The 26,338-nt window shown below is 39.6% G+C and overlaps 1 protein-coding gene across 1 annotated transcript in view; it reads left to right on the top strand.

Moving 5' to 3' along the window:
* The window catches only part of SMYD4 (SET and MYND domain containing 4), a 61,110-nt gene that overhangs the window by 22,819 nt on the left and 11,953 nt on the right, over positions 1 to 26,338 (top strand). The window contains exons 3-5 of the mRNA XM_055334862.1: positions 7,623 to 7,767; positions 14,774 to 14,863; positions 16,361 to 17,501. Of these exons, the coding sequence (XP_055190837.1) occupies positions 7,623 to 7,767; positions 14,774 to 14,863; positions 16,361 to 17,501 (1,376 nt within the window). The remainder of the gene's footprint in view (positions 1 to 7,622; positions 7,768 to 14,773; positions 14,864 to 16,360; positions 17,502 to 26,338) is intronic.

Below are 26,338 nucleotides of genomic sequence, written 5' to 3'. Positions count from 1 at the left end.
CAAGAAGTCAAAAAGTCCTTCAAAGCTTATAAAGAAAAACAGCAACCCTTTGTCTTATTCCTCCCCATTCCTATTCCCCAGAGGATGCTACTTTAACTGTTTTCTCTGGTATTTAATTTCATTTCTTTTTTTTTTAATTTTTTTATTAATTTTTATTTATTTATGATAGTCACAGAGAGAGAGAGAGAGAGAGGCAGAGACACAGGCAGAGGGAGAAGCAGGCTCCATGCACCGGGAGCCCGACATGGGACTCGATCCCGGGTCTCCAGGATCACGCCCTGGGCCAAAGGCAGGCGCCAAGCCGCTGCGCCACCCAGGGATCCCTTTAATTTCATTTCTAAATAGTATGCTAATACTGTTATTTTTTGAATTTTTAAATTTAGGTATCAAATTTTGCTCTCTTAACTCTAAACCACATATATATCCTTTGTTTTTGCCTCATCTTCATAACTGTATTATAGTTTGTAGTGTAATATGACCAATAGAATATAATATTTGTTAAACAAATGTCTATGTAAATACTACTCATTGGACCAAGAAATAGAGTTGGAATTACATTTCTCTCTCTCTCTTTTTTTTTTTAAGATTGTATTTATTTATTCATGAGAGACACAGAGGGGGCGGGGGCAGAGGGAGAGGAAGAAGCAGGCTCCATACCGGGAGCCCAGTGCGGGACTCGATCCCGGGACTCCAGGATCACGCCCTGGGCTGAAGGGGGCGCTAAACCGCTGAGCCACCTGGACTGCCCATATTTCTTCTTGTATAACTCTTGTTTTCCCTGGAGTTAATAATTACCTCCATTTTAATTTTTTCCATGTATCTCTCACTGCTTCATCCCCAAACTGCTTTACTTAGAACAAGTTAACTCTGAAGACTTGTTTGTAAAACCATTCAATCATAATCTAAACTGACTAAAATATTTAAATGTCTAATTTCTATATGCATGCCCATTAAAAAACAGTATGAATTGGACCTTTAAAGTTTAAAGACAGATATACTTTTCTTTCTTGCTGGTTTACAATCTTTGAGGAATGTTTTCCCAAAATAGGTAACTTTTATCAATATCAAAGACCTTTTGAGGTGATGACCCTCCCCTACAGTTAATAATATTGCACAGTTTCCTAGGAAATCTGAAATAGACTCATTATCTACATAGTTTGTTTTGATTTTGTACTGATTCAACTAACATACCTTGTTGTGCCAGAAAGCAAGGAAGCACTCAAAGACCAATGGATTTATATATAAAAAAAGAACATAAGAACCAACCTGAAGAGGTTCCCACTGGCCAAATTTAGGACAAATGGAGCATCAAAAGGTATTATAATAGTTTCTAACATTGAATTCTTTTAAGTCTATAGTGATACTCAAAGACAAAATAAAGAAGGAAGGATTTGTCTTTACCGAAGAATGCCAGTTAATAAATTTAGAAATAATGATAGAACTAAAAAATCACCATCTTCTAACCCAGGATAATAACTGATTCTGGCAATGATTATTAGTGGATGTTCAAGGCACTAGAAGAAAGACTACTGGAATAAGTTATTCACATGGCCTCAAAGTACAGCCCATATATTACTTGTTAAGTACAAGGGGAAATGTATCTTTACATTGGAGAGATCCACAGTCACCACTTTGACCAAGCGACCAAAATTAGCATCACCAGTAGTGGGAACTGCTTGACATTATGTCTCCTGACTTGAAGCAATAAGAAGTATACAAATTTAATTATGTACTAATGTCCTTGACAAGAATTGTTTAATCTGAATCTAATCATGAGGAAGCAATGAGACAAAGCTATAGCATAGAACATTTCCTGGCCTTAAGTCTTTGAAAAAGTCAGTCATGAAAAACAAAAAAATTGTAAGATTATCTCAAAAGAGACTGAAGAGAAATAACAACTAAATGTAGTACATTAAAACTTTAATTCTAAAAAAATAAAATAAAATAAAATAAAAATAAAAATAAAACTTTGATTCTTGGGGTCCCTGAGTGGCTCAGTCAATTGAGCTACTACTGACTATTGATTTCAGCTCAGGCCTTGATCTCAGCACAGTTTGATGGTCCTCCCTCTAGTCCTCCCCCTGCCTGCTCTCTTTCTCTCTAAAATAGATAAATAAAATCTTAAAAAAAAAAAAAAACAATTTTGATTGTAGATCTGGTTGAGACAAAGGAAGAACATAAAAGATGTTTTGGGAATAAGAAAATTTTATTTATTTATTTATTATTTATTTTTTTAAAGATTATTTATGGGGGATCCCTGGGTGGCGCAGCGGTTTAGTGCCTGCCTTTGGCCCAGGGCATGATCCTGGAGACCCGGAATCGAATCCCACGTCAGGCTCCCGGTGTATGGAGCCTGCTTTTCCCTCTGCCTGTGTCTCTGCCTCTCTCTCTCTCACTGTGTGCCTATCATAAATAAATAAAACCAAAAAAAATAAAAAAAAATTAAAAAATAAAAAAAAGATTATTTATGATAGACCTAGAGAGAGAGAGAGGCAGAGACACAGGAGGAGGGAGAAGCAGGCCCATGCCAGGAGCCTGACATGGGACTGGATCCCGGGACTCCAGGATCACGCCCTGGGCCAAAGGCAGACGCTAAACCGCTGAGCAACCCAGGGATCCCATATTTATTTTTTTTAAAGATTGTATTTATTTATTCACGAGAGATAGAGAGGCAGAGACATAGGCACCTCAAGGGAGAAGCAGGCTCCATGCAGGGAGCCTTATGTGGGACTCGATCCTGGGACTCCAGGATCACACTCTGGGCCAAAGGCAGGCGCTAAACCGCTGAGCCACCCAGGGATACCCCCCTCAATCAGGAAATTTTAAATTTAAATATTTGAATTAGTGTTAATTTTTTTAGGTGTGATAATGATAGTGTGTGATATCAAGTTATAAAATGTCCTTATTCTTGGGCAGCCCCAGTGGCCCAGCAGTTTAGTGCCACCTTCGGCCCGGGGTGTGATCCTGGGAACCCGGGATCAAGTCCCACATCGGTCTCCCTGCATGGAGCCTGCTTCTCCCTCTGCCTGTGTCTCCGCCTCTCTCTCCCTCTGTGTCTGTCGTGAATAAATAAATAAAATCTTTAAAAAAAAATAAAATGTCCTTATTCTTAGTAGAGGCCTGCTAAAATGCTTAGAGGTGAACTTTCATGATGATTATACTTACCTTAAAATGGTTCAAGAGAAAATATGTATATATGGATGTATGGGAGTTAATAAGCTATTGAGAAACAATAGGTCCATTCTCAGTCCCCTGTACTCTGTGCTAAGGCAAGAACTTGATGCTTTGCCAGTTGACTCCATGTAAGGAGGCTTTACTCTGTAGGGGTCTAGAGAGAAAAAAGATTGGAAGAGGAAGAAACTTGTTTTTCTGTCTGCTCCCTAATTAGAATCCACACGGAAAGAATGATTTGGACCTTTACCTTATACTGTTTACAAATGCTAACTCAAAATAGCCCAAGGATCTAAACTTCAGTTCTAAAACTATAAACTTTTTAGAAGAAAATTTAAAGCAACAGCTTATGACATCAGCTGACAGTATTTTCTTGGGTATAACACTGAAGACACTGCAACAAAAGGAAAGATAGACAAATTGGACTTCGTGAAAATTAAAACACTTTGTACATAAAAAGACAATATCAATAGAGTAAAAAGGCAACCCACAGAGAAGCACCTGGCTGGCTCAGTCAGTAAAGCATGTGACTCTTGACCGTGGGGTTGTAAGTTCGAGCCCCACATTAGGCAGAGAGATTACTTAAAAAAATAAAAAAGATTTTTTTAAAAAAGGCAACCCACAGAATGGGAGAGACATTGGTAAATCACACATCTGATAAGGGATTAATAGCTGGAATAAATAGAGAACTCTTAGACTCAACAACAAGAGAACAAACAACCTGATTTAAAAATGGGCAAAAGGGACACCTGTGTGGCTCAGGTGGATAAAGTGTCTAACTTCTGCTCAGGTCCTAGATCAAGCCCTGAGTTGGGCACCCTGCTCAGCTGGTAGTCTGCTTCTCCCTCTTCTGACCCACCCCCTGCTTGTGTTCTCACTCTCAAATGAATAAATGACCTTTTTTTAAAAAATGGGCAAAGAACTAGAGTAGACATTTCTCCAAAGAGGATATATAAATGGTCAACAATATGAAAAGGTGCTCTTAACGTCACCAATCACCAGGGAATCACCAGGGAAATGCAAATCAAAACTACAATGAGATAGCACCTCACATTCATTAGGATGGCTACTAGAGAAAAAAACAGAAAATAGCACACATCGGAGAGAATGTGGAGAAACTAGAGCCCTTGTACACTGATGGTGAGAACGTAAAGTGGTATAGTCATTATAGAGAATGTTATAATTCCTCAAAAAATTAAAACTAAAATTACTGTATGATCCAGCAACCTGACTTACGTATTTATACCCCAAAGAATTGAAAATAGAACTTAAAAGATATTTGCATGCCAATGTTCATGGCAGTATTTTTCATAGCCGAAAATGGAAACAACCCAAATGTCCATCCACAGATGAATGGATAAACAAAATGTATAATACAATAGACTATTATTCATCCATAAGAGGAGATGAAATTCTAGTATATGCTACAACAAGGATGAGTCTTGGGAATAGTATGCTAAGTGAAATAAACCAGGCATAAAAGGAAAGGAATTATATGATTCCACCTATCTGAAGTACCTAGAGCAGACAAATTTATAGAGACAGAACATAGAATAGAGGTCACCAGCGGCTAGGGAGGGGGAAGAATGGGGAGTTATCTTTTAATGAGTACAGAGTTTCAGTTTGGGATGGTGGCAAAGTTCTAGAAATAGATGATGGTGATGATTGCACAATGTTGTGAATGTACCTAATGCCCTGAACTGTACACTCAAAAATGGCTAAAATGTAAATGTCAAAATATGTAAATTTTGACAAAAGAACAAAAATGTGTATTTTACCACCATAAAATATTAATTAGAAAAATTGTTTTATCTCACCTCCTCAAATTGTTTTATCATACTATTCCCAGAAGAAAATTTTAAATTAAAAAAAAAAAGTTAGAGCATCCATTTGCTTTTCAAAACTTTGAATCAGGGATGCCTGGTGGTTCAACAGTTGAGTGCCTGCCTTCAGCCCAGGGTGTGATCCTGGAGTCCTGGGATCGAGTTCCACATCAGGCTCCCGGCATGGAGCCTGCTTCTCCCTCTGCCTGTGTCTCTGCCTCTCTCTGTGTCTCCCATGAATAAGTAAATAAAATCTTAAAAAACAACAGCAACAACTTTGAATCAATTACAGAATTAACTTGGTGTCTAAAGAAAAGAATGAATTATTGCAGCTTAGTTCTTAATTGCACTAAAGAACAATTATACAACATTGAATTTATCATCGTTTTTGGAGTAAGATAAAGAATATCCATTGTTAGCCAAGAAGCATTTTGCTGTTATTATTCACCACAATCTTTTTGTTTGGACTAGGATTTTCAGGGTTAACCTAATTTGAAACAACAACAACAACAAAAAAAAAAAAACAGAAAAAAAAAAGAACGATCTCTATAATGTACCAGAAACACATGGGGTATAGTCCTCATAATGTTTTGGACTAGAATAAATTTAGAACAGGCAAGCACACTTTTTTGTTTGTTTAAGATTATATTCATTTATTTTAGCGCAAGCACAGGGAGGAGCAGAGGGAGAGGGACAATCAGACTCTGTTTTGAGTGCAGAGTCCGACACTGGGCTGGATCCCAGGACCCTGAGATTGTGACCTGAGCCAAAATTAAGAATTGGGGAGTAAACTGACTGAGCCACCCAGGTGTCCCAAATGTACCTTTTAAGCTAAATAAAATCTTTTCTAATTTTCCTTTTTGTGTTAGCTGAGTTTTTCTGTATTATATTTAAATATTAATAAAATATCTGATATTAACTCATTACATAGTAATGTTTTATGAAATTTCAATATATACATGTACAGTTGCATCATACTGAATCACTAGTGTAAAAGATATTTCTTATTATGGGTCTTTGTAAACAAAAATTTGAAAGATACTTTTCTAAACATTGTAATTTTGATTTTGATTTTTTTGACCCAAGAGTTGCTTGAGAGAATTTTTAGTTTTCATGTTATACATATTTTACTTTATTGCTTTACAGTCAAAGAGAGAATCTAGGGTATTTTTTTTTAAGATTTTATTTATCCATTCATGAGAGACACACAGAGAGAGTGAGAGAGAGAGAGAGAGAGAGAGAGAGAGAGAGAGAGGCAGAGACAGAGACAGAGGCAGAGGGAGAAGCAGGCCCCATGCAGGGAGCCTGATGTGGGACTCCATCCCAGGTCTCCAGGATCATGCCCTGGGCTGAAGCTGGTGCTAAACTGTTGAGCCACCCAGGCTGCCCAGAATCTAGGGTATTCTATACTATTTCTCCTTGTTAGAAGAAAGGTATATTCTCACTGCTAGTGTATGTATTTGTGTGTTAGATCAACTTTGTGTATTTATGTATTAAACTTTGTGTTTTTATGTATTTATGTATTAGATGAACTTTGTTAATTTTATAGAGCATTTGTATACTTCTTTTATTAGCTTTTCAAATTGAAATAATTTCAGAATTAGTTGCAAAAATAGTACCAAGAATTGCTGTGTGATATCCTTTGTTAAAAATAACAAAAAGTTGTGCAGCCCGGGTGGCTCAGTGGTTTGGCGCCACCTTGGGCTCAGGGCCTGATCCTGGGGACCCGGGTTCAAGTTATGAGTCGGGCTCCCTGCATGGAGCCTGTTTCTCCCTCTGCCTGTGTCTCTGCCTCTCTCTATCTGTGTTATACATATTATATAGTGTCTCTGTGTCTCTCATGAATGAATGGATAAAATCTTAAAAAAAGTTAACCAAGTAAATTTTAAAAATCAAATTGACTTCAACTTCCCATCTAGCAAGTAGATAGAGAAGGACTGGAAAAAAGGAAATCATTAGCAAAGAATCCATTGTTCTAGGCAAAGTCACCCTCCTAAGGGGAACAGAGAGGGTCTATCAGTAAATTTCCTAGTGCTGACAGGGAGATTCCCATATTCTGGAGTCTTGAAACTGCACTCAGCTTAGTTATTAAGTCTTGGTTTACTGTCTTGAGGCCATAACCTCAGTGATGCCATTTTGGGCCTCTGATTTATTTTCAACATCTTTTTTCAGTTTCCCCAAATGTTAACACTTTATTATTTTATGATTCATTCTCATTTTCACCCTTCCCTTCTTGCCCCACTCTCCCCCCGCCCCCACTTTCCTCCCTCTGTCAGCCGTTCACTCAAGTATTTTCAACATAGTTTAGGTGGAGAATACTCTGGAACAAAGACTCCATGTATTGTGTTATTCCCACACCCAAGCCTTTTTATGATGTATTATTGAAGGTTTGGTTCACTGGCTGGTAATTATAAAACAAAAAATCAGCATTCTGTCCTCTAAGTAGAAATTCCAGTCTCTCTGTCGCTGAGACCAATGGGGAGGGTTCATTCCCCATTGACATGACATGATCCAGAGAGCCTCATGTCCCAGTGTTTTGCGGGTCTTCCCTCCCATTTCAAGTTCAGTGGCTAGGAGTTTCCCTTGAAATAACAAATTTGTGCTTTTTTTGTTTGTTTCTTCATGAAGGCCTGAGGATGAGATCTTTTTGAACAATCTGTCTAGAGGTTACTTTGTGGGAAAGGACCCTAATGCTCCCCCTTTCTACAGAGAAGAAGGAAACAAAAAATTTCAGAAGAAGGATTATGTGGGAGCCACAGTGCTGTACTCTAAGGTAAGGCAACCCCATCTCGGCAGGAGGGGCTATGTTAACAATTTAGCAATGCATATTTCTTCAGAAGATAGAACCTTCCTGCTGAATTCTGAATTGCTTTATTATTTGTGAATTGAATCTGAAAAAGAAAACTGGTAGAATTCTGCTGTTGGTTATGTGCCAAAACCATGGGTAGTTTGTAAGTATGTCTTTAAATTCCACCCAGAAACTTCTATTCTCAAATTCCCTCAGACTCCTTGTAGCACTCTAGGCTTATTGGACCCCTGGCTCAGCCTTGCCCATGTCTGTCAGCTGCCATTGACTTGTGTGCCATTTTTATCTGATGACTGATGAGGCTGTTGGGTTGGTAGTCCCAATTTAGAGAGCAGCTGGATTTTTGGTTAGTCACAATGTTATTTTACAACCAGTATGACTTAGATTAAGTTTGAAAGGAAAATAAACTCAATTGCCACAGCCTATTTGAACTCTTTTGAAGGTTGTCAACAGATACAGAAATACCTAGGAGATATTGTGGCTTTGGTCCCAGACTACTGCAGTAAAGCAATCAAATGAATTTTTTTTATTTTTCAGTATGCATAACAGTTGTTTATACCATACCATTATCTGTGTGTGCAATAGCATTCTATATAAAAAAAAACAATGTACAGGGCGGCCTGGGGGGCTCAGTGGTTTAGCACCGCCTTCGGCCCAGGGCGTGATCCTGGAGACCTGGCATCAAGTCCCACGTCAGGCTCCCTGCGTGGAGCCTGCTTCTCCCTCAGCCTGTGTCTCTGCCTCTCTCTCTCTCCTTCTCTCTCTGTGTCTCTCATGAAAAAATAAATAAAATCTTTAAAAAAAATGTACATACCTTAATTTAAAAATACTTTATTGCTTTTAGCAAGTCATCACTGATCACAGCTCACCATAACAAATATAATAATGATGAACAGTTTGAAATATTGCAAGAATTAATAAAATGTGACACAGAGACACAATGTGAGCAACTGCTGTTACGTGGAGCTGATAGACTTGTTCAGTGCAGGCTTGCCACAAACCTTTAATTCATTGTAAAAAATAAAAATTAAAAAATTAAAAAGCCATGTCTATGAAGCACATAAAACAAAGTATTGCCTGTATTTAAAATTACACAAAGGGGGCACCTGGGTGGCTCGGTTGAGCATCCGCCTTTGGCTCAGGTCATGATCTCGAAGTACTTTGATTGAGTCCTGAATCTGTCTCCCTGCTCAGTGAGGAGTCTGTTTCTCCCTCTCCCTCTGCCCTTCACCCCCCTGCTAATGCTTGCTCTCTCTCTCTCTCTCTCTCTCTCTCTCTGTCTCTCTCAAATAAATAAATCTTTAAAAACAATCACACTAAGCATCACTGAACTAGGTTTTGATGAAAAAGAGTGGTTTTTAACAGTCTGCTGCTCTGATTTTCCTGCTTCCATGGTTCAAACTGAAACAAGATCCCTGAGAGACTTCCTTCCATAATATTTAAGAGATAAATATATGCCTAGAGGAAGAATGTGCCAATGTCCTGCACGAGGTCTGTGATCTTGTGTATTGAAAGAATGAGTGTGAATTTGAAGGGTACCCCTACTCTGAATCTGTAACAGGGCTAAACTTAATTCTTGGAATGAGTTTTCCAAAACTATCAGACTTGTACAACAGCCTTGGTTAACTGATAAAGGCAGGGGTTGTAATGTTATGACATTATGTATTTAGTTGAATAATGTAAACATTAGTGAATGCTGATGAATAAAGTCTCATTGGATGTAATGATACACTAATAAATGGCTTAATAGTTCTTTTTCATAGCTAATCTCTTCAGCTCTATGCATGTACATCAGAAATGTGATCACATGGAAAGCTCAAGGAAAACAAGTAAAAAAACGAAATCATACAAAAAATTAAGGTTTGCTCTGGATGTGGTGGGAGATGAGCCTTCCTATTTCATGAAGCTAGTATTTTTGGTGATTATGGTACTTCATGATTTCCTACAAAGTGGCTATTTTCTTTTTAAAAATAATATTTTTTGTTTTTATCTGATTATAAAAGTACTACATTTTGTAATTTACTTGGAAAATAGAAGCATAAGGAGTAAAAAAAAAAAAAATCCCATAGTCAATGATAGGCACTGTTAACATTTTTGCTTATATCCATCCAGATGCTTTTTCCTCTGAAAATATGTTTTGCTTTGACAAAATTGGGATAATGCTACACTTACTGTTTTGTAACCTGCTTTTTTCCCCTCAACAATTTATTATGACCATTTTCTCGTGTTATTAAATTTTCCACTAGTACATAATTTTTTACGGCTAGCTTAGTGTTCCATTACAAAGAACTATACTTGATTTAACATCTAATGTTGGCAGATTGCTTGGTACTGTTTATAAAGCTACAAAGGAGTGTCTTTCTATGTAAATATTTTTACACATCTGATTGTTTTCTTAGGATAAATTCCCAGAAGAACAATTGCTGGGTCAATTGAATGTATTTCTTTAAGGCTTTTGGTACTTGATACTGAATTGTTTTCTAGAAAAGAACTAGTTAATAGGGATACCTGGGTGGCGCAGCGGTTTGGCGCCTGCCTTTGGCCCAGGGCGCGATCCTGGAGACCCGGGATCTAATCCCACGTCGGGCTCCCGGTGCATGGAGCCTGCTTCTCCCTCTGCCTATGTCTCTGCCTCTCTCTCTCTCTCTGTGAGACTATCATAAATAAATAAATTAAAAAAAATTAAAAAGAACTAGTTAACCTTTCTAGTAAAGCAAAGGAACATTCATTTTTCTATATCCTAAGCAATACTAGTTATTAAGATTTTATTATTTTATCTATTTCTTTTTGAATAGGAAATATGTTTACATAGTTTGAACTCGAAAGGTATAAGAGTATATATACAATACAGTCTATTTCTTCTGTCCCCTAGCCACCTTTTACCCAACACCAGAAGCTAGCACTGTTAAGTATATCTTTCCAGGGGCACCTGGGTGTTTCTTTTTTTTTTTTTTTTTTATTTACTTATGATAGTCACAGAGAGAGAGAGAGAGGCAGAGACACAGGCAGAGGGAGAAGCAGGCTCCATGCACCGGGAGCCCGACGTGGGACTCGATCCCGGGTCTCCAGGATCGCACCCCAGGCCAAAGGCAGGCGCCAAACCGCTGCGCCACCCCACCTGGGTGTTTCAACCCAGTTTGGTTAAGAGTCCAACTCTTGATTTCAACTCAGGTTGTGATCTCAGGGTTGTGGGATCAAGCCCTGCCTTGGGCTCTGTGCTCAGTGCTCAGCACTGAGTCTGCTGCAGATTCTCTCTCCCTCTGCACCTCCCTCTGATCACGCTCTCTCTCTCAAAAGAAATAAATCTTTTTAAAAAATGTATCTTGGGACACCTGTATGGCTCAGTTGGTTAAGCGTCATAATTTGCTTAGGTCATAATCCTGGGGTCCTGGGATCGAGCCTCATGTTAGACTCCCTATTCAGTGGGAGTCTCCTTCGTCCTCATACTCCTGCTCTCTCTCTCAAATAAATAAAATCTTTTTTAAAAATGTATCTTTCCTGGGGATCCCTGGTGGCTCAGCAGTTTAGCGCCTGCCTTCGGCCCAGGGCTTGATCCTGGAGTCCCGGGATCGAGTCCCACATCGGGTTCCCTGCATGGAGCCGCTTCTCCCTCTGCCTCTCTCTGTCTCTCTCATGAATAAATAAATAAAATCTTTTAAAAAAAATTTTTAATGTATCTTTCCAGAGGTACTTTGGCATATGTAAATAAATACAAATTCTCATTCCTGCACACACATACACTCTGTATGTAAATAACAGTCTGTATACACTGTTCAGACCCATGCTTTTTTCACTTTATAGTATCTGGAAGATCATTCTATATCAGTACATTAAGAGCTTCCTTATTCTTTTTTTATAGGTATGTGATATTCCATAATATGGATGTATAGTAATTTATAGTATAGTAATTTAACCAGTGTCCTATAGATCAATATATATTTGATCTAAGTTGTTTCCTATCTTTTGCTCCAAACAACTCTGTGTTGAAGGGCACCTGAGTAGCTCAGTTGGTTAAGTGTCTGCCTTCAGCTCAGGTAATGATCTCAAGGGTCCTGGGATCAAGCCCCATGTTGGGCTCTCTGCTCAGTGGGAAGTCTGCTTCTCCACTCTGTGCTCACTTGCTCTCTCTCTCTCTCAAATACATAAAATCTTAAAAAAACAAAAACAAAAAAAAACTCCATGTTGAGAAATTGTGCATATGTTATTTTGCACATATCTCTAGGGTAAGTGCTTATTATCTGTAGGATAAATTCCTAGAAGAGGAATTGCTGGTGTAATGGAGATATAAATGATACAGATGTAAATGAACTATATATATATTGCTAACTTGCCCTTCATTATCATGAGACCAACTTATACTCCCCCTAGCTACCTATGAAAATGCCCCCTTACCCACCACTCCTTAGACAACTCACTGTGCTGTCAGTTGCATTTATCTTTGCCCATCTGATAGGTGAAAAATGGCATCTCAGTAGAGTTGGATTTTTTTCTCCAGTTTATCAGATGAAAACTTTTTTTATTGTAAAATATACATTACATAAAATGTTCCATTTTAACCATTTTTAAGTCTACAGTGCAGTGACATTAAGTATATTCACAGTGTTGTGCAGCCATCACCATTAAACATTTCCAGAACATTCTCATCAACCAAAACAAACTCTGTGCCCATTAAACAAACAGTAACTCACCATACCTCCCTCCCCCTCACCCCAGACAACCTCTGTTCTACTTTCTATCTCTGTGATACTGCCAATTCCAAGTACCTCATGTAAGTGAATTTGTTCTTTTCTTTCTGGCTTATTTCCCTTACAATAATGTTTTCAAGATCCAGTAGAGTTTTAATTTGCATTTTGCTGATTACGAATGAGGTTGAGCACTTTTTCATATGTTTATGAGCCATTTTTATTTCCCATTAGAACTATCTATTCATATCATTTGCTTCTTTTCCTATTGAATTATTGGTCATCATTTTATTGATCTGTAGGATCTAATCATAAAGTAAAGAAATGAGCCCTTTGCTTGTGCTATGAGTTGTAGATACTTTTTCCGGTTCAATGTTTGCCTTTTGATGTTGCTTTTATTGGTTTTTGCTGTAAAGAACAGTTTTATATAGTCAAATTTATTAACCTTTCGTGACCTCTGGGTTTTGTGTCATAGTTAGAAAGGGATTCTTTGGGGTGCCTGGGTGGCTCAGATAGTTAAGCATCTGCCTTTGGCTCAGGTCAGGATCCTGGGGTCCTGGGATCGAACCCCGTATCCGGCTTCCTGCTCAGTGGGGAGTTGCTTCTCCCTCTCCCTCTGCCCGTCAGCCTTGCTCGTGCTCTAAGTAAGTAAGTAAATAAATAAATAAATAAATAACTTTAAAAAACATGGGGGGATTCTTCACTCTAGCATCACTTTAGTTTATTCCTACAATTCCTTCTAGTGCTCTAAGAGTTTCATTTTTTACATTAGTATTTTGATCCAGGGACACCTGGGTGGCTCAGCGGTTAAGCATCTGCCTTTGGTTCAGGGTGTGATCCTGGGGTCTTAGAATCAAGTCCTACATTGGGCTCCCTGCCTGTGTCTCTGCTGCTCTCTGTCTCTCATGAATAAATAAATAAAATCTTAAAAAAAAAAAGATTTTGATCCATTTGGAATTTATCCTGATGAAAGGTTTATCATAATTAGAGGGCCAACTTGCTACCTATTTGTCACAGTACTTTTATTGAATAATCCCTATCTTTTGTCCAGTGATTTGAGATGCTGCTTTTCTAATAGTTACTCATCTTTGCCAATCTGGTGATAGGAAAAAGGGAAATCTTGTGTGCCTTTGTTTTCATATATTTTGCTATCTGCAAATGAATTAACTATTTGTTTTCTAAGAAATAAATATCATTAGTGTTTCTTCTTTTGTGAATTTTTATTTGTGCCACTCATTCTTGTTATGTGCACATTTGTGCTTCTAATGTTTTCTTCCATTTTCATTTATAGTTCACTTGGTTTGTAGCTGAAGCTCTGTCTGATACTTCTGTGTTCAATTGCTTTGAATATTTATTTCCTCACTTGATTTTCTCAGCTTTGCTCTAACGTAGTTAAAAATGGAGCTGAGGGGGATCCCTGGGTGGCTCAACGGTTGAGCACCTGCCTTCAGCCCAGGGCGTGATCCTGGAGCCCCGGGATCGAGTCCCACATCGGGCTCCCTGCATGGAACCTGCTTCTCTCTCTGCCTCTCTCTCTCTCTCTCTCTCTCTCTCTCTCTCTCTCTCTCTGTCTCTCATAAATAAAATCTCAAAAAAAAATGGAGCTGAAGCACAAAGATCCAGTAACTTTCGCAATTTCATTCCATCTTTCATAGGAGACCTCTTATTATCTGGGGGGAAAAAAAAACTTTAAAAATGTGAGTTTTCAGGGCCACCTAAGTGGCTCAGTTGCTTAAGCATCTGTCTTCCGCTCAGGTCATGATCCTGGAGTCCGGGGATAAAGCCCCACTTTGGCAGGCTCTATGCTCAGCATTGAGTCTGCTCCCTCTCTCTGCCCCTGCCCACTCATGTGCTTGCTTGCTCCCTCTCTCCCCCTCTCTCTCAAATAAATAAATAAAATCTTTTAAAAATAATAAAAAAATAAAAATACTAGTTTTCAGAGCTCCTAGCTGCCTGGCTGGCTCAGCAGGTAGAGCGTGAGACTCTTGATCTCAAGAGTTCAAGCCCATGTTGGGGGTAGAGGTTATGTTTTAAAATGCTAGTTTTCGGGATCCCTGGGTGGCGCAGCGGTTTGGCGCCTGCCTTTGACCCAGGGCGCGATCCTGGAGACCCGGGATCGAATCCCACGTCGGGCTCCCGGTGCATGGAGCCTGCTTCTCACTCTGCCTGTGTCTCTGCCTCTCTCTCTCTCTCTGTATGACTATCGTAAATTAAAAAAAAAATAATAATAAAAAAAAATAAATAAAATGCTAGTTTTCATTTATATCTTTAACCGGTTCATTGTTTTGCAGGGAATATCACATTCAAGGCCTCACACTGTAGACATTTCACTGTGTTATGCCAATCGCTCTGCAGCCCTCTTCTACCTGGATCAGTATGAAGTGAGTATTAGGGTGTCTGGTGTGATTGGAGAGGATCTGTAGGGGGTTCACTGGAAGACTAGACCTTCATCTCTGCTCCTATCTAAGAGCACTCAAACTGGACCGTGCTGCAGTTGGTTGAATTGGAAGAAAATTGGTATCCTCCCAAATTTATTCTTCTGATTCATTTTTCTCTTTCTCCTATTTCATTTTACCTATCACAGGTGATTGCGTGGGGTAGTATTGGTTGACAAGAGTCATGGCACATGGCACAGGGCCATGGACTATATCCAGTGGGTCTCCGGTTCTTAGTGTGGAGATTAGCTGTGAGATATGTTGCTAATAATACTTCAGGTTACAAGTGTTTGCAAACTGTTTACTTGTTTGTTTCTTAATAAGTAGAGCATGTTCAAGATTATCCCTGCAGTAATACAGCCCACCTTCAATACGCATTTTGAATGGGCTAGTAAAATTTGCACTGAAACACCTGTGTATGCTTATGAGGGAGTGGTCTTTCTTCTCCTTCCCTAATTGAGGTCTAAAGACAAACCTCAATGTCATTTTGATACGTCCATTTTGGAATTCCACAGGAACCTTTAAAATACACCCTAGAGTTAAGAACTATTTGAATAATCACAAGTTCACACTTACTGCCCTTGGAACCAAAAGAGACAAGCCAAGAGGGTGCACCTGGGTGGCTCAGTTGGTTGGGTGTCTGACTCTTGATTTCAACTCAGGTCATGATCTCAGGGTCCTGAGATTGAGCCCCACATCAGGATTTTCACTGGATCGTGCAGCCTACTTAAGATTCTTTTTCCCTTTCCCTTTTCCCTCCCCACACTCACTCTTACCCTCTCTCTCTCTAAAAATAAAATAAAATAAAGTAAAAGAAAAGAAGCAAGAGTTGAACTGTTGGCCCTAAGCAAAAAAGTCCTAGATAATTGAGAACAACAGTTGGAAGAACTTGTGAAATATTTAACCCTTTATAACTTTCCTATATTGGTTATTTCTATTTCCCTTAATTATGATACATTAAATACATACATTGTTCCAGATACTCTTTTTAGCAGCTTAGATATATTACCTTATTTCTTTTTTTTATATTACCTTATTTCATCCTTAAAGCAACCCTGTGAAGTATCCCTGTTTTTCAGATAAGAATACTAAGACACTGAGAAATTTAGCTGCTGCACAACATCATACAGCTACTAAGGCAATCAGTAGTGGAACTCAGATCCTTCTAAGCCTACCCTGTTAATCACTGCAATTCTTCTATCTGTAAGACTTTTTTCCCCTCAAAACAGGAATATTTAATAAGACAAACAGTATCTTCAGCAAGTATTACTTAATCACTCAAAAGATCAGAAAGTAGAATATGACTTAAAGAAATAAGCACATGGTGGTAATTGCTCCATTTTTAATCATCATTAATTTTCCTGTAGATTTTTGTTGAAATTTTCAGTAGACATTGAAGAGTCAGGACCAAGGGTCATTTGAGGATTTCTTTTCTGTTTTCAGATGTGTCTTAAAGATATCACGAGAGCACAGATGCATGGGTATCCAGAAAGATTGCAACCCAAGGTGATGTTGCGTAAGACCGAATGTCTGGTAACCCTGGGGAGACTGCAGGAGGCAGGCCAGACCATCAGGGATCTTGAAAGTAACTTTGCTGCCAAACCAACCCTAGCAGCTGCCCAGTTTCAAATTCTGCAGAGAAACCTCTGTCGTCTGAAAAGAAAGGTACAAGAGAAGGGGAATCTCACAGAAACCTACACAGCAACTCTAACCAAAACCTTTGAGGATATGGACCTAAGGGAAGAGAATGAACAGATTTCCAGTGCATCGTCATCTGTCAGCCTATGCATAGACCCCTTAAAAGGCCGCTATCTGATTGCTACAAAAGATATTCTCCCGGGAGAGCTCTTGGTGAAGGAGGATGCTTTTGTGAGTGTCCTTAACCCAGGAGAAATGCCACCAGGACTACATCATGGCCTAGAGAACAAATGGGATACCAGAGTTACCAATGGGGACCTGTACTGTCACCGATGTTTGAAGCATACTCTGGCCACGGTTCCCTGTGATGGATGCAGCTATGCGAAGTATTGCAGCAATGAGTGTATGCAGCAGGCCTGGGATCTTTACCATCAAATAGAGTGTTCTCTAGGGGGACTGCTGCTCACACTGGGTATCTTTTGCCACATTGCCCTGAGGTCGACTCTTTTAGCTAGATTTGAGGATGCAAGCAAAGTCATAAGGAAGCTTTGTAGTGAGATCAGTAACAAGGACATGTGTTCACCTGAGAGCGAGAATCTGGTACAAATACTCAATTATGACCTAGGAGAGGAGGGTGAGAGACATGGCAAAACAGTTAAGATCCCAGTTCCAGGATGTGATATTAACGGGAAATACGAAAATAACTATAATGCTGTCTTCAATCTCTTGGCCCATACTGAAAACCATAGCCCAGAATACAAATTCCTCTGTGCTCTAAGTGTCTCTGCACTGTGCAGGCAGCTCGAAGCAGCCGATTCCAAGAAGCCAGAAACAGCAGCACCTCCTGCCTTGTATTCGGAGTTGAATATCTGGGGAGTAGCCATGTTGAAGCACATGTTACAGCTGCAGTGTAATGCTCAGGCAATAACCACCATCCAGGAAACAGGTAAACCTGAGGGAAGCTTTTTTTGCCTTACAATGTTGTTCCTGGCATAGCTAATATTTGGGGACAAAGAACTATGAGCAAAAACAGTAGTGATGGTCTAATGGGGAAAGGCAGCTAGCTAGCTTTTGTTACCGTGATTATGCTCTTGAGTAGCTATGTGACCTTCACAAATTCTTTGATCCTCCTCTGCCTCAGTTTTCTCATCTCAAAAATGACTAGTTGAATCCCACTTAACTTCACTGAGTTGTGACGATGATGTGTGTTTGTAAATATACTTTAAGGGACACCTGGGTGGCTCAGAGGTTGAGCATTTGCCTTCAGCTCAGGGAGTGATTCCGGGAGCTCAGGATCGAGTCTTGCATCAGGCTCCCCACAGGGAGCCTGCTTCTCCCTCTGTCCATATCTCTGCCTCTTTCTGTGTGTCTCTCATGAATAAATAAATAAAATATTTAAAAAATAATATTATAAATAAATAAACTTCAAAATTAAATCCTATTACTGAGGGGTTTTTTATGTGAATGAGAACTGAAATACTAAAGACTGGAGAAAGAAGAGGGATCTGCAGTTAAGTTACAGTATCAAAATCTTATTCATGTGACGCAGCTACTCTGTCTCTTGTCTTTCCAATTGACAGATTTTCCCCATTCTTCTAAGTTTCCAAGAGAGCAGTTTGGCCAAGGACAGCTTTTCACACAGTACTACCATGAACTGTTGGCCAGCCTGTTTGCGCTGTCCTTTGGTCAGTGGCCAACAGCCTAGGGGCCATCTCTAGACACAGACCAGCCTCTCCCTGCTTGCCTGAACCAAGTCCTATAAATGAAGGTAGATGGAGATGTTGGATGTGCACAGCATCATGAGTGACACTGTACTGACAACAGACACTATTAGAAAAATGATGTTTCTAGTTTTTCTATTGTATGCTCTCCATTTTAGCAGATAATGTCTTTCAGTTCAATTAGGTCATTATACTTTTCCCAATTTTCTAACTCTATTGAGGGGAAGAATTAGTATTACCTTAAACCTAAGATTTATAGACAGACTGATATAAATGTGGCTTTAATAAACTCTATACATGCTTAGTTAGCACTTTTGATTTTTTTTTTAAAGATTTATTTATTTATTTATTTAGTCAGAGAGAGCGAAAGAGAGGCAGAGAGAGAAGCTGGCTCCATGCAGGGAGCCCGACGTGGGACTCGATTCCGGGTCTCCAGGATCACACCCCGGGCTGCAGGCGGCACTAAACCGCTGCGCCACCAGGGCTGCCCAGCACTTTTGATTATCTCACATTAGGTAGTCTGGAATTTTGTCAACCTTTTAAATGTATATTTTTATCTTTAATTTTAATGCAGCTCCCAAGTTATATGATGTGTAGGCATTTCACTAGAGGTGTTTTGGAGGAAGACTATCTTCCCCATCCTGAAGCACATGGAAAACCCAAAAATAGCACTGGCTTCATCCTGTAATGCTAGGAAATACCATTACAATCTAGTCTCTGTTTTTTTTTTTTTTCTCTGCTTTCATTTGCTTCTTTGAGCCATTGCTACCTTCTAAAATACATCTGTTGAGTGTTTTTCCAGAATTATGTTTTTGCTTGGATACATTCACTAGCATTTTAAAAAATATTATTTTCACTTAGTTTTGTTTTTGTGAATATGAAAAAATAGTATATGGGGCTTCCAGATTAAATGGCAAGAAGTTACCAACTCCTGATTTTATAGTGTCTTGCCCCTAAAGTACTTAATAGGACAGACAAAAAAAGATACAAATGTCAGAAGCTCTGAAAACTGTAGAAACTATTGTTCAGGTAAACACAGCAGGCTGAATTCCTGAGACAGAATGGCCAAGTCACAGGGACCAAAGGAGTCTTCCATCCACTTTCCTTCAGTGGCCTACCCCTAACTGTCAAAGAATCTTAGCCTAAATGTTTTTGTTTCATGTGCATGACATTTCATCATAGTTAGGTTTTTTATTTGGATAGCAGGTTTCAGGTAAAATTCTTAATTTTTTAAAAAGATTTTATTTATTTATTCATGAGAAACACAGAGGCAGAGACACAGACAAAGGGAGAAGCAGGCTCCATGCAGGGAACCTGACATGGGACTCGATCCCGGGACTCCAGGATCACACCCCAGGCCAAAGGCAGGCGCCAAACCACTGAGCCACCCAGGGATACCAAATTTTTTCTATATTTTTAAAATTAAAAACACTGATTCACACAGTAACATTATTTTAGTAAATTTTAAATGGATTGGGGGCACCTGGGTGGCTCAGTCAGTTGAATGTCCAACTCTTGACTTTGGTGCAGCTCATGATCTCAGGGTCGTAAGATCAGAGCCCCAAGTTGGGCTCCATGCTCAGCACAAATCTGTTGAAATTCTTCTCTCCCTCTCTCTCCATCTCTCCCCCTGCTCTCTCTTGCTCATGCATGCATGCACTATCTTTCTATAAAAATAAATAAACCTTTAAAATGGTTTATTGTATTCCTTTCCCAATATTCTAGAGAAGAAAAAAATTTTAAAACCTGTTCACTGAGCAACAAGATGATAAAAATGATAAAGTGAACCTGCAAGTAATTATAAATGGGCTACACTCTAAAATAATCTTTCAGAATGGGTAAAAAAAAATTAAGTCCAACTATATTCTACTTACAAAAGTAACACCTATAACAAAATAACACATTAATTAGTATTAATATGAAACAGAACCCAAGGTATCTAGTAAAAAGAAGGAATTTTATTTTTATAAAGGACACTTTCCACATTGTTTTTTTTTTATTTTGTTTTAAAGATTTTATGTATTTATTCATGAGATACACAGAGAGAGAGGCAGAGACATAGGAGAGGGAAAAGCAGGCTCCCTGTGGGGAGCCCAATGTAGGGCTCAATCCCAGGACCCCAGGATCACGTCCTGAGCCAAAGGCAGACGCTCAACCACTGAGCAACCCAGGTGCCCCAGACACTTTCCGCATTGAAATACATCATCAACCTTACTTCTCAGAAACCTAGAGATTGGGCAGCCCCGGTGGTGCAGCGGTTTAGCGCCGCCTGCAGCCCAGGGTGTGATCCTGGGGACCCTGGATCGAGTCCCACATCAGGCTCTCTGCATGGTGCCTGCTTCTTCCTCTGCCTGTGTCTCTGCCTCTCTCTCTCTCTGTGTCTCTATGAATAAATAAATAAATAATCTTTAAAAAAAAAAAAGAAACCTAGAGATTGGGATGCCTGGGTGCTAAGCTATTGAGCATCTGCCTTCGGCTCAGGGCCTGATCACAGGGTTCTGGGATCAAGTCCCACATCGGGCTCCCTACATGGAGCCTGCTTCCCACTCTTTGTGTGTGTGACTCTCTCATGAATAAATAAATAAAATCTTTTAAAAAAAAGGAACATAGAGCTTGTGACTATAAGACAAAAATTAAGTATACAAGGAGAAGCTGGTAAAAACTCCATAGTTGTGAGAAACTTTAATATGCCACTATGACTTTGATCAAATATATTAAAAATAAGGATATACAAGCCAAGATAACTAATATACTAGGGGATTCAGTACATGTATCTATCAAAACTGGTATCCATTAGACCAGGGTCATATGACTGGTCTGTGAGCAAATGGCCAAGAAAGAATTCCTGAGACGTTTTCAGTGCAAAAAGGTGTTTTTATTAAATCATGGAACAGCACCCATGGGCAGAAAGAACTGCACTGGAATTGTGAGGAGTGATTGATTTTATACTTTTAGGTTGGGGGATGGGGTGTAGAGATAAAGGAAGTTTTCTAAAGGATTTTCATGTGTTAAGGAAAACTTAGAGGATCCTGGAGGTCTGTCAAGCTAAGGTTATTTTTTGCCTCTAGCAAAGCTTTAACATTAAGGCAGTTGTGAACTCCTTGAGGATTGTCATACTCTGCCTGTCTCAACTATTTGTCATTGAGCTGCAAGTTCTAAGGAAATTTAATTTTATCTATATTTCTTTTGCCTTTGTAGCACAAAAGCAGCCATTGACAATGCACAAATGCATGAGTATGACTGGGTTCCAATAAACTTTATTATGGACTCTGAAATTTGATTTCTTATAATTTTCACATTGTGAGCATTATTCATTTTTTTTCAGCTACTTCAAAATGTGAACACAGGCGCCTGGGTGGCTCAATTGGTTAAGTGTCTGCCTTCGGCTCAGGTCATGATCCCAGGGTCCTGGGGTTGAGCCCTGCATCCCTGCTCAGTGGGGAGCCTGCTTCTCCCTCTGCCACTCTTCGCCCTGGCTTGCTCACTCTCTCTCTCTCTCTCTCTCTAATAAATAAATAAATAAAATATTCTTTTAAATGTGAACACAGGGGATCCCTGGGTGGCGCAGCGGTTTGGAGCCTGCCTTTGGCCCAGGGCGCGATCCTGGAGACCCGGGATCGAATCCCACGTCGGGCTCCCGGTGCATGGAGCCTGCTTCTCCCTCTGCCTGTGTCTCTGCCTCTCTCTCTCTCTCTCTGTGACTATCATAAATAAAAATAAATAAATAAATAAACAAACAAATAAATAAATAAATAAATAAATATGAACACAGGTCTTAGAGCACAGTCTGTACAAAAACAGGCAGCAGGTAGGATTCAGCACATAGGTTACAGTTTACAGACTCCTGATGTAGACAGAGATTTGGCAAATCTAAGTACGGTATATATTTAGAAAAAAGAAAAGCCCACAATATTGGGAACAATGAAGGGGATATAGACAATAATATAAATTAATTTAAAAATTTTAAGCAATACTTACTATAATTTTAGACTATTAAATTTGAAAACATGCAGTAGAAAACTTTGTAGAAAATCTAAATTTCCTACATTTTCTCAGGAGAACACTTGAAAAATCCAGTGACTGTGGAAGAAATTGAAAAAGATTATCAAAATATTTCCATGAAAACAAGCCAGACCCAGTCTTTTCTGTATAGTTCTTCAAAATTTCTAAGGACCATATTCAGCCACAATTTAAAAAAATAAAGCAAAGAAAGAATATCTTTCAAGAAACAGATCATTTTTATACAATACAATATAAAGTGTTCCAGGGTATGGGAGAACCTGGAGTCCTTTCCTACTCATTCTAGAAAGCCAAGGATATTCTCACTTGTGAGTATCTCTGAAGGAACCCTGAAAGAATCACTCCCATATCACATCCAGCAGTTTATTGAAGGAATGCTCATAGATGACCAAGAAGGGTTTCATCCAGAAATGCAAACATGTTAATTTGGAGGGATATACAAGAAGGTTTGGGTAAATGCAGAGACAAGCCATAATCTCAGATGGAAAAACTGAAAACTAAAAATGACGGTTCCCCCACATTAACCAAATTAGTGTAATGTGGTTTTACAAAAAATCACTATTGGATTTTTCTTGGAATTTGACAGTGATTGTAAAGTTCATCCTGAATAAGTGGTGAGAATAGCCATTTTGCAGAAGAATACTGAATTCTTGACCTCGGTCCCAGAGGAACCGAGGTCCTTCAGAGGAAGCCAAGGCTGGTGCCCACCCACACCCTCCTAACACCCTCCATTTCAGAGCTCATCCTGTAAGACCAGGTGGTGCTCACCAAGACTAAGATCAGTAGTACCATTCTGAAGGTCCCCAGTGTAAATGTCCAACCTTCCCACTGGCTTGTTGGCAAAGGCCCTGGCCAGTGTCAACACTGGGAGTCTCATCTATAACTAAGGGGCTGGTGGAACCATCCCAGCATCTGGGGCCATATCCACAGGAGGTCCTGCTCCCACCACCACTGCTGCCCTGTCTGAGGAGATGGAAGCAAAGAAGAATCAGAGGAGCCCAATGATGATGTTCACTTTGGTCTTTTTGACTACACCTCTTCTATAACCTGTTCAGTAAAAAAGCTGAACTCAATAATAATAATAATAAAAGTATTTTGAAAGATTTTATTTATTTAGAGTGTGCACGCATGCACATGTGGTGGGGAGGAGCAGAGGGAGGGAGAGACAGAGAAATCTCAAGCAGACTACCGCCTAGCTCTAGAACTGGAGGCAGGGCTGATCTCCACCCTGAGATCAGGAACTGAGCCAAAAATCAAGAGTCGGTGGCTTAACCAACAGCCACCCAGGTGCTCCAATAATAATAATAATAAACAGAAGAGTGCTGAACGGTCTTGGTACCATCAGATTTCATATAAACATTAAGCTACAGGGCAGCCCCAGTGGCACAGCGGTTTGGCGCCGCCTGCAGCCCAGGGCGTGATCCAGGAGACCCTGGATTGAGGCCCACGTCAGGCTCTCTGCATGGAGCCTGCTTCTCCCTCTGCCTGTGTTTCTGCCTCTCTCTCTGTCTCTATGAATAAATAAATAAAATCTTAAAAAAAAAAAAACATTAAGCTACAGTAATTAAAAACAGTGGTACTGATGTGATAGCCCCCTAAAGGTATTAAATTCTCCAAATCATTAAAAAGTTAAAGAGTGAACTGTAAACTGTAAAATATTAAACTGTAAAATATCTAGAAAAAGGTAAGTGAACACTTACATGGTCTTAGGGTGAGAGCTTTGTAAAGCATAGAATATCCAATTTAGTTAATTAAAAGATTTAAGACCAAATATCAAAAATGCTATAATCCGTAAAAAAAAAAAAAAAATAGAGAATGTGGGTGAAAGAGATCCTTGAAGGAATGGCAATACGGGACTGGGAAGCCATAGATCTGGGTTTGCACTCCACTGACTCTAACCACTAACCCTCTGTAAGAACTCAATCAGATTACTTAACCTTTCCGTGTGTCTCACTTAGTATACTTTTTTTTTTGTATACTTTTTAAAAAAATCCAGTGTAGTTAACAGTGTTCTATTAGTTTCAGGTGTACAATATTTTCTCCATTCCCTTCCTCACCTCCCCTCGCCCCCACCCACCTCCCCTCTGGTAGCCATCAGTTTGTTCTCCATAGTTAAGAATCTGTTTCTTGAGGGGGCACCTGAGTGGCTCAGTGGCTGAGCATCTGCCTTTGGCTTGGGTCATGGTCCTGGGATCGAGTCCTGCATCAGGCTTCCAGCAGGGAGCCTGCCTCTCCCTGTGTATCTTTCATGAATAAATAAATAAAACCTTTTTTTTTTTAGATTTTATTTATTTATTCATGAGAGACACACACACAGAGAGAGAGAGAGAGAGAGAGAGGCAGAGACACAGGCAGAGAGAGAAGCAAGCTCCATGCAGGGAGCCCAATGTGGGACTCGATTCCACAACTCCAGAATCATGCCCTAGGCTGAAGGCAGATGCTCAACCGCTGAGCCACCCAGGCGTCCCTAAATAAAATCTTAAAAAAAAAAAATCTGTTTCTTGGTGTGTCCCTTTTTCTTTGCTCATTTATTCTTAAATTCCACATATGAGTGAAATCATATGGTGTTTTTCTCTCTCTGACAAGCTTATTTTGTTTGCCATTATATTCTCTTGTTCCATTCTTTTTAAGGCTAAATAATACTGCATTGTGTATATATACCACATCTTCTTTATCCATTCATCTATCAGTGGACATTTGGGCTGTTTCCGTGGTTTGGCTGTTGTTTGAGGAACCTCCCAACTGTCTCCCATGGTGGCTGCACCAGTTTGCATTCCTACCAACAGTGCATGAGGGTTCCTTTTTCTCCACATCCTCGCCAACATTATTCCTGCTGGTCTTTTTATTATAGCCATTCTGACAGGTATGAGGTTTTGATTTGCATTTCCCTGATAATGAGTGATGTTGAGCATCTTTTCATGTGTTTGTTGGCCATTTGTATGTCTTCTTTGGAGAAATGTCTGTTCTGCTTATTTATTAATTGCATTATTTGGTTTTTAGGTGTTGAATTGTATCAGTTCTTCATATATATTTTGAATACTGACCTTCATCAGACATGTCATTTACAGATATCTTCTCCCATTTAAGAAGGTTGGCTATTTACTTTGCTGTACAAAAGCTTTTTATTTTGAGGTAGTCCCAATAGTTTATTTTTGTTTTTGTTTCCCTTGCCTCAGGAGACATGTCTAGAAAGATGTTGCTACCACCAAAGTCAGAGAAATGTCACTCAGTATGTCCATATGGATAATGAGAGGACTGGATGAACCTCCAGGCTTCTGGAGAAAATTGTTTGCAAAGATTACCTGAACAATTTCACCCACCCCTGTATGTTTGCCCTTTTACAACTTTACTTGCTTTTTCTCCAATCAAGACATAAAGTCTGTTTCCTTTGCCCTTGAATCTGGGCCAGCCCTGTGACTGACTTTGACCCGTGGAATGAAGTGGAAGTGACCTTAGGTGACTTTTGAGTCTGAGTTTTGAGAGGCCTTGTAGCTTCCATGTCATTTTCTTGGAATGATGATGTGTGGCCATATGAACAAGCCTAGGTTAGCCTTCCTTTTGTTTTTGCCTTGCCTTCATGAGGGTAAAAGACCATGTGCCCGATGAATGCAATCATATGAATAATTCCGGGCAAGACCAGCAGAAAACATGTGTAATTGAACAACAGGCAGATTTGCTGGCACAGAGCATTGTAAGCAAATGAAATAGTTATTTTGTTTCTTTTTAAAGATTTATTTATTCACCGTAGAGAAAGCGGGGGCGGGCACACAAGTAGGGGGAGGAACAGAGGGAAAGAATCACAAGCAGACTCCCCACTACTCATGGCTTAATCTCACACCCCAAAATAGTGACCTGAGCCAAAATCTAGAGTCGGAAGCCCAATTGGCTGAGCCATGCAGGACCCTCTTTATAAACATTTTTTTAAAGATTTTATTTATTTATTCATGACAGAGAGAGAGAGAGGCACAGACACAGGCAGAGGGAGAAGCAGGCTCCATGCAGGGAGCCTGACGTAGGACTCGATCCTGGGTCTCCAGGATTA

The sequence above is a fragment of the Nyctereutes procyonoides genome, unplaced genomic scaffold, assembly GCF_905146905.1.
Source record: "Nyctereutes procyonoides isolate TBG_1078 unplaced genomic scaffold, NYPRO_anot_genome, whole genome shotgun sequence".
Classification (NCBI taxonomy): Eukaryota; Metazoa; Chordata; class Mammalia; order Carnivora; family Canidae; genus Nyctereutes; species Nyctereutes procyonoides.
Note: the sequence above shows the minus strand (reverse complement) of the source record. Positions and strands in the feature narration are given on the sequence as shown.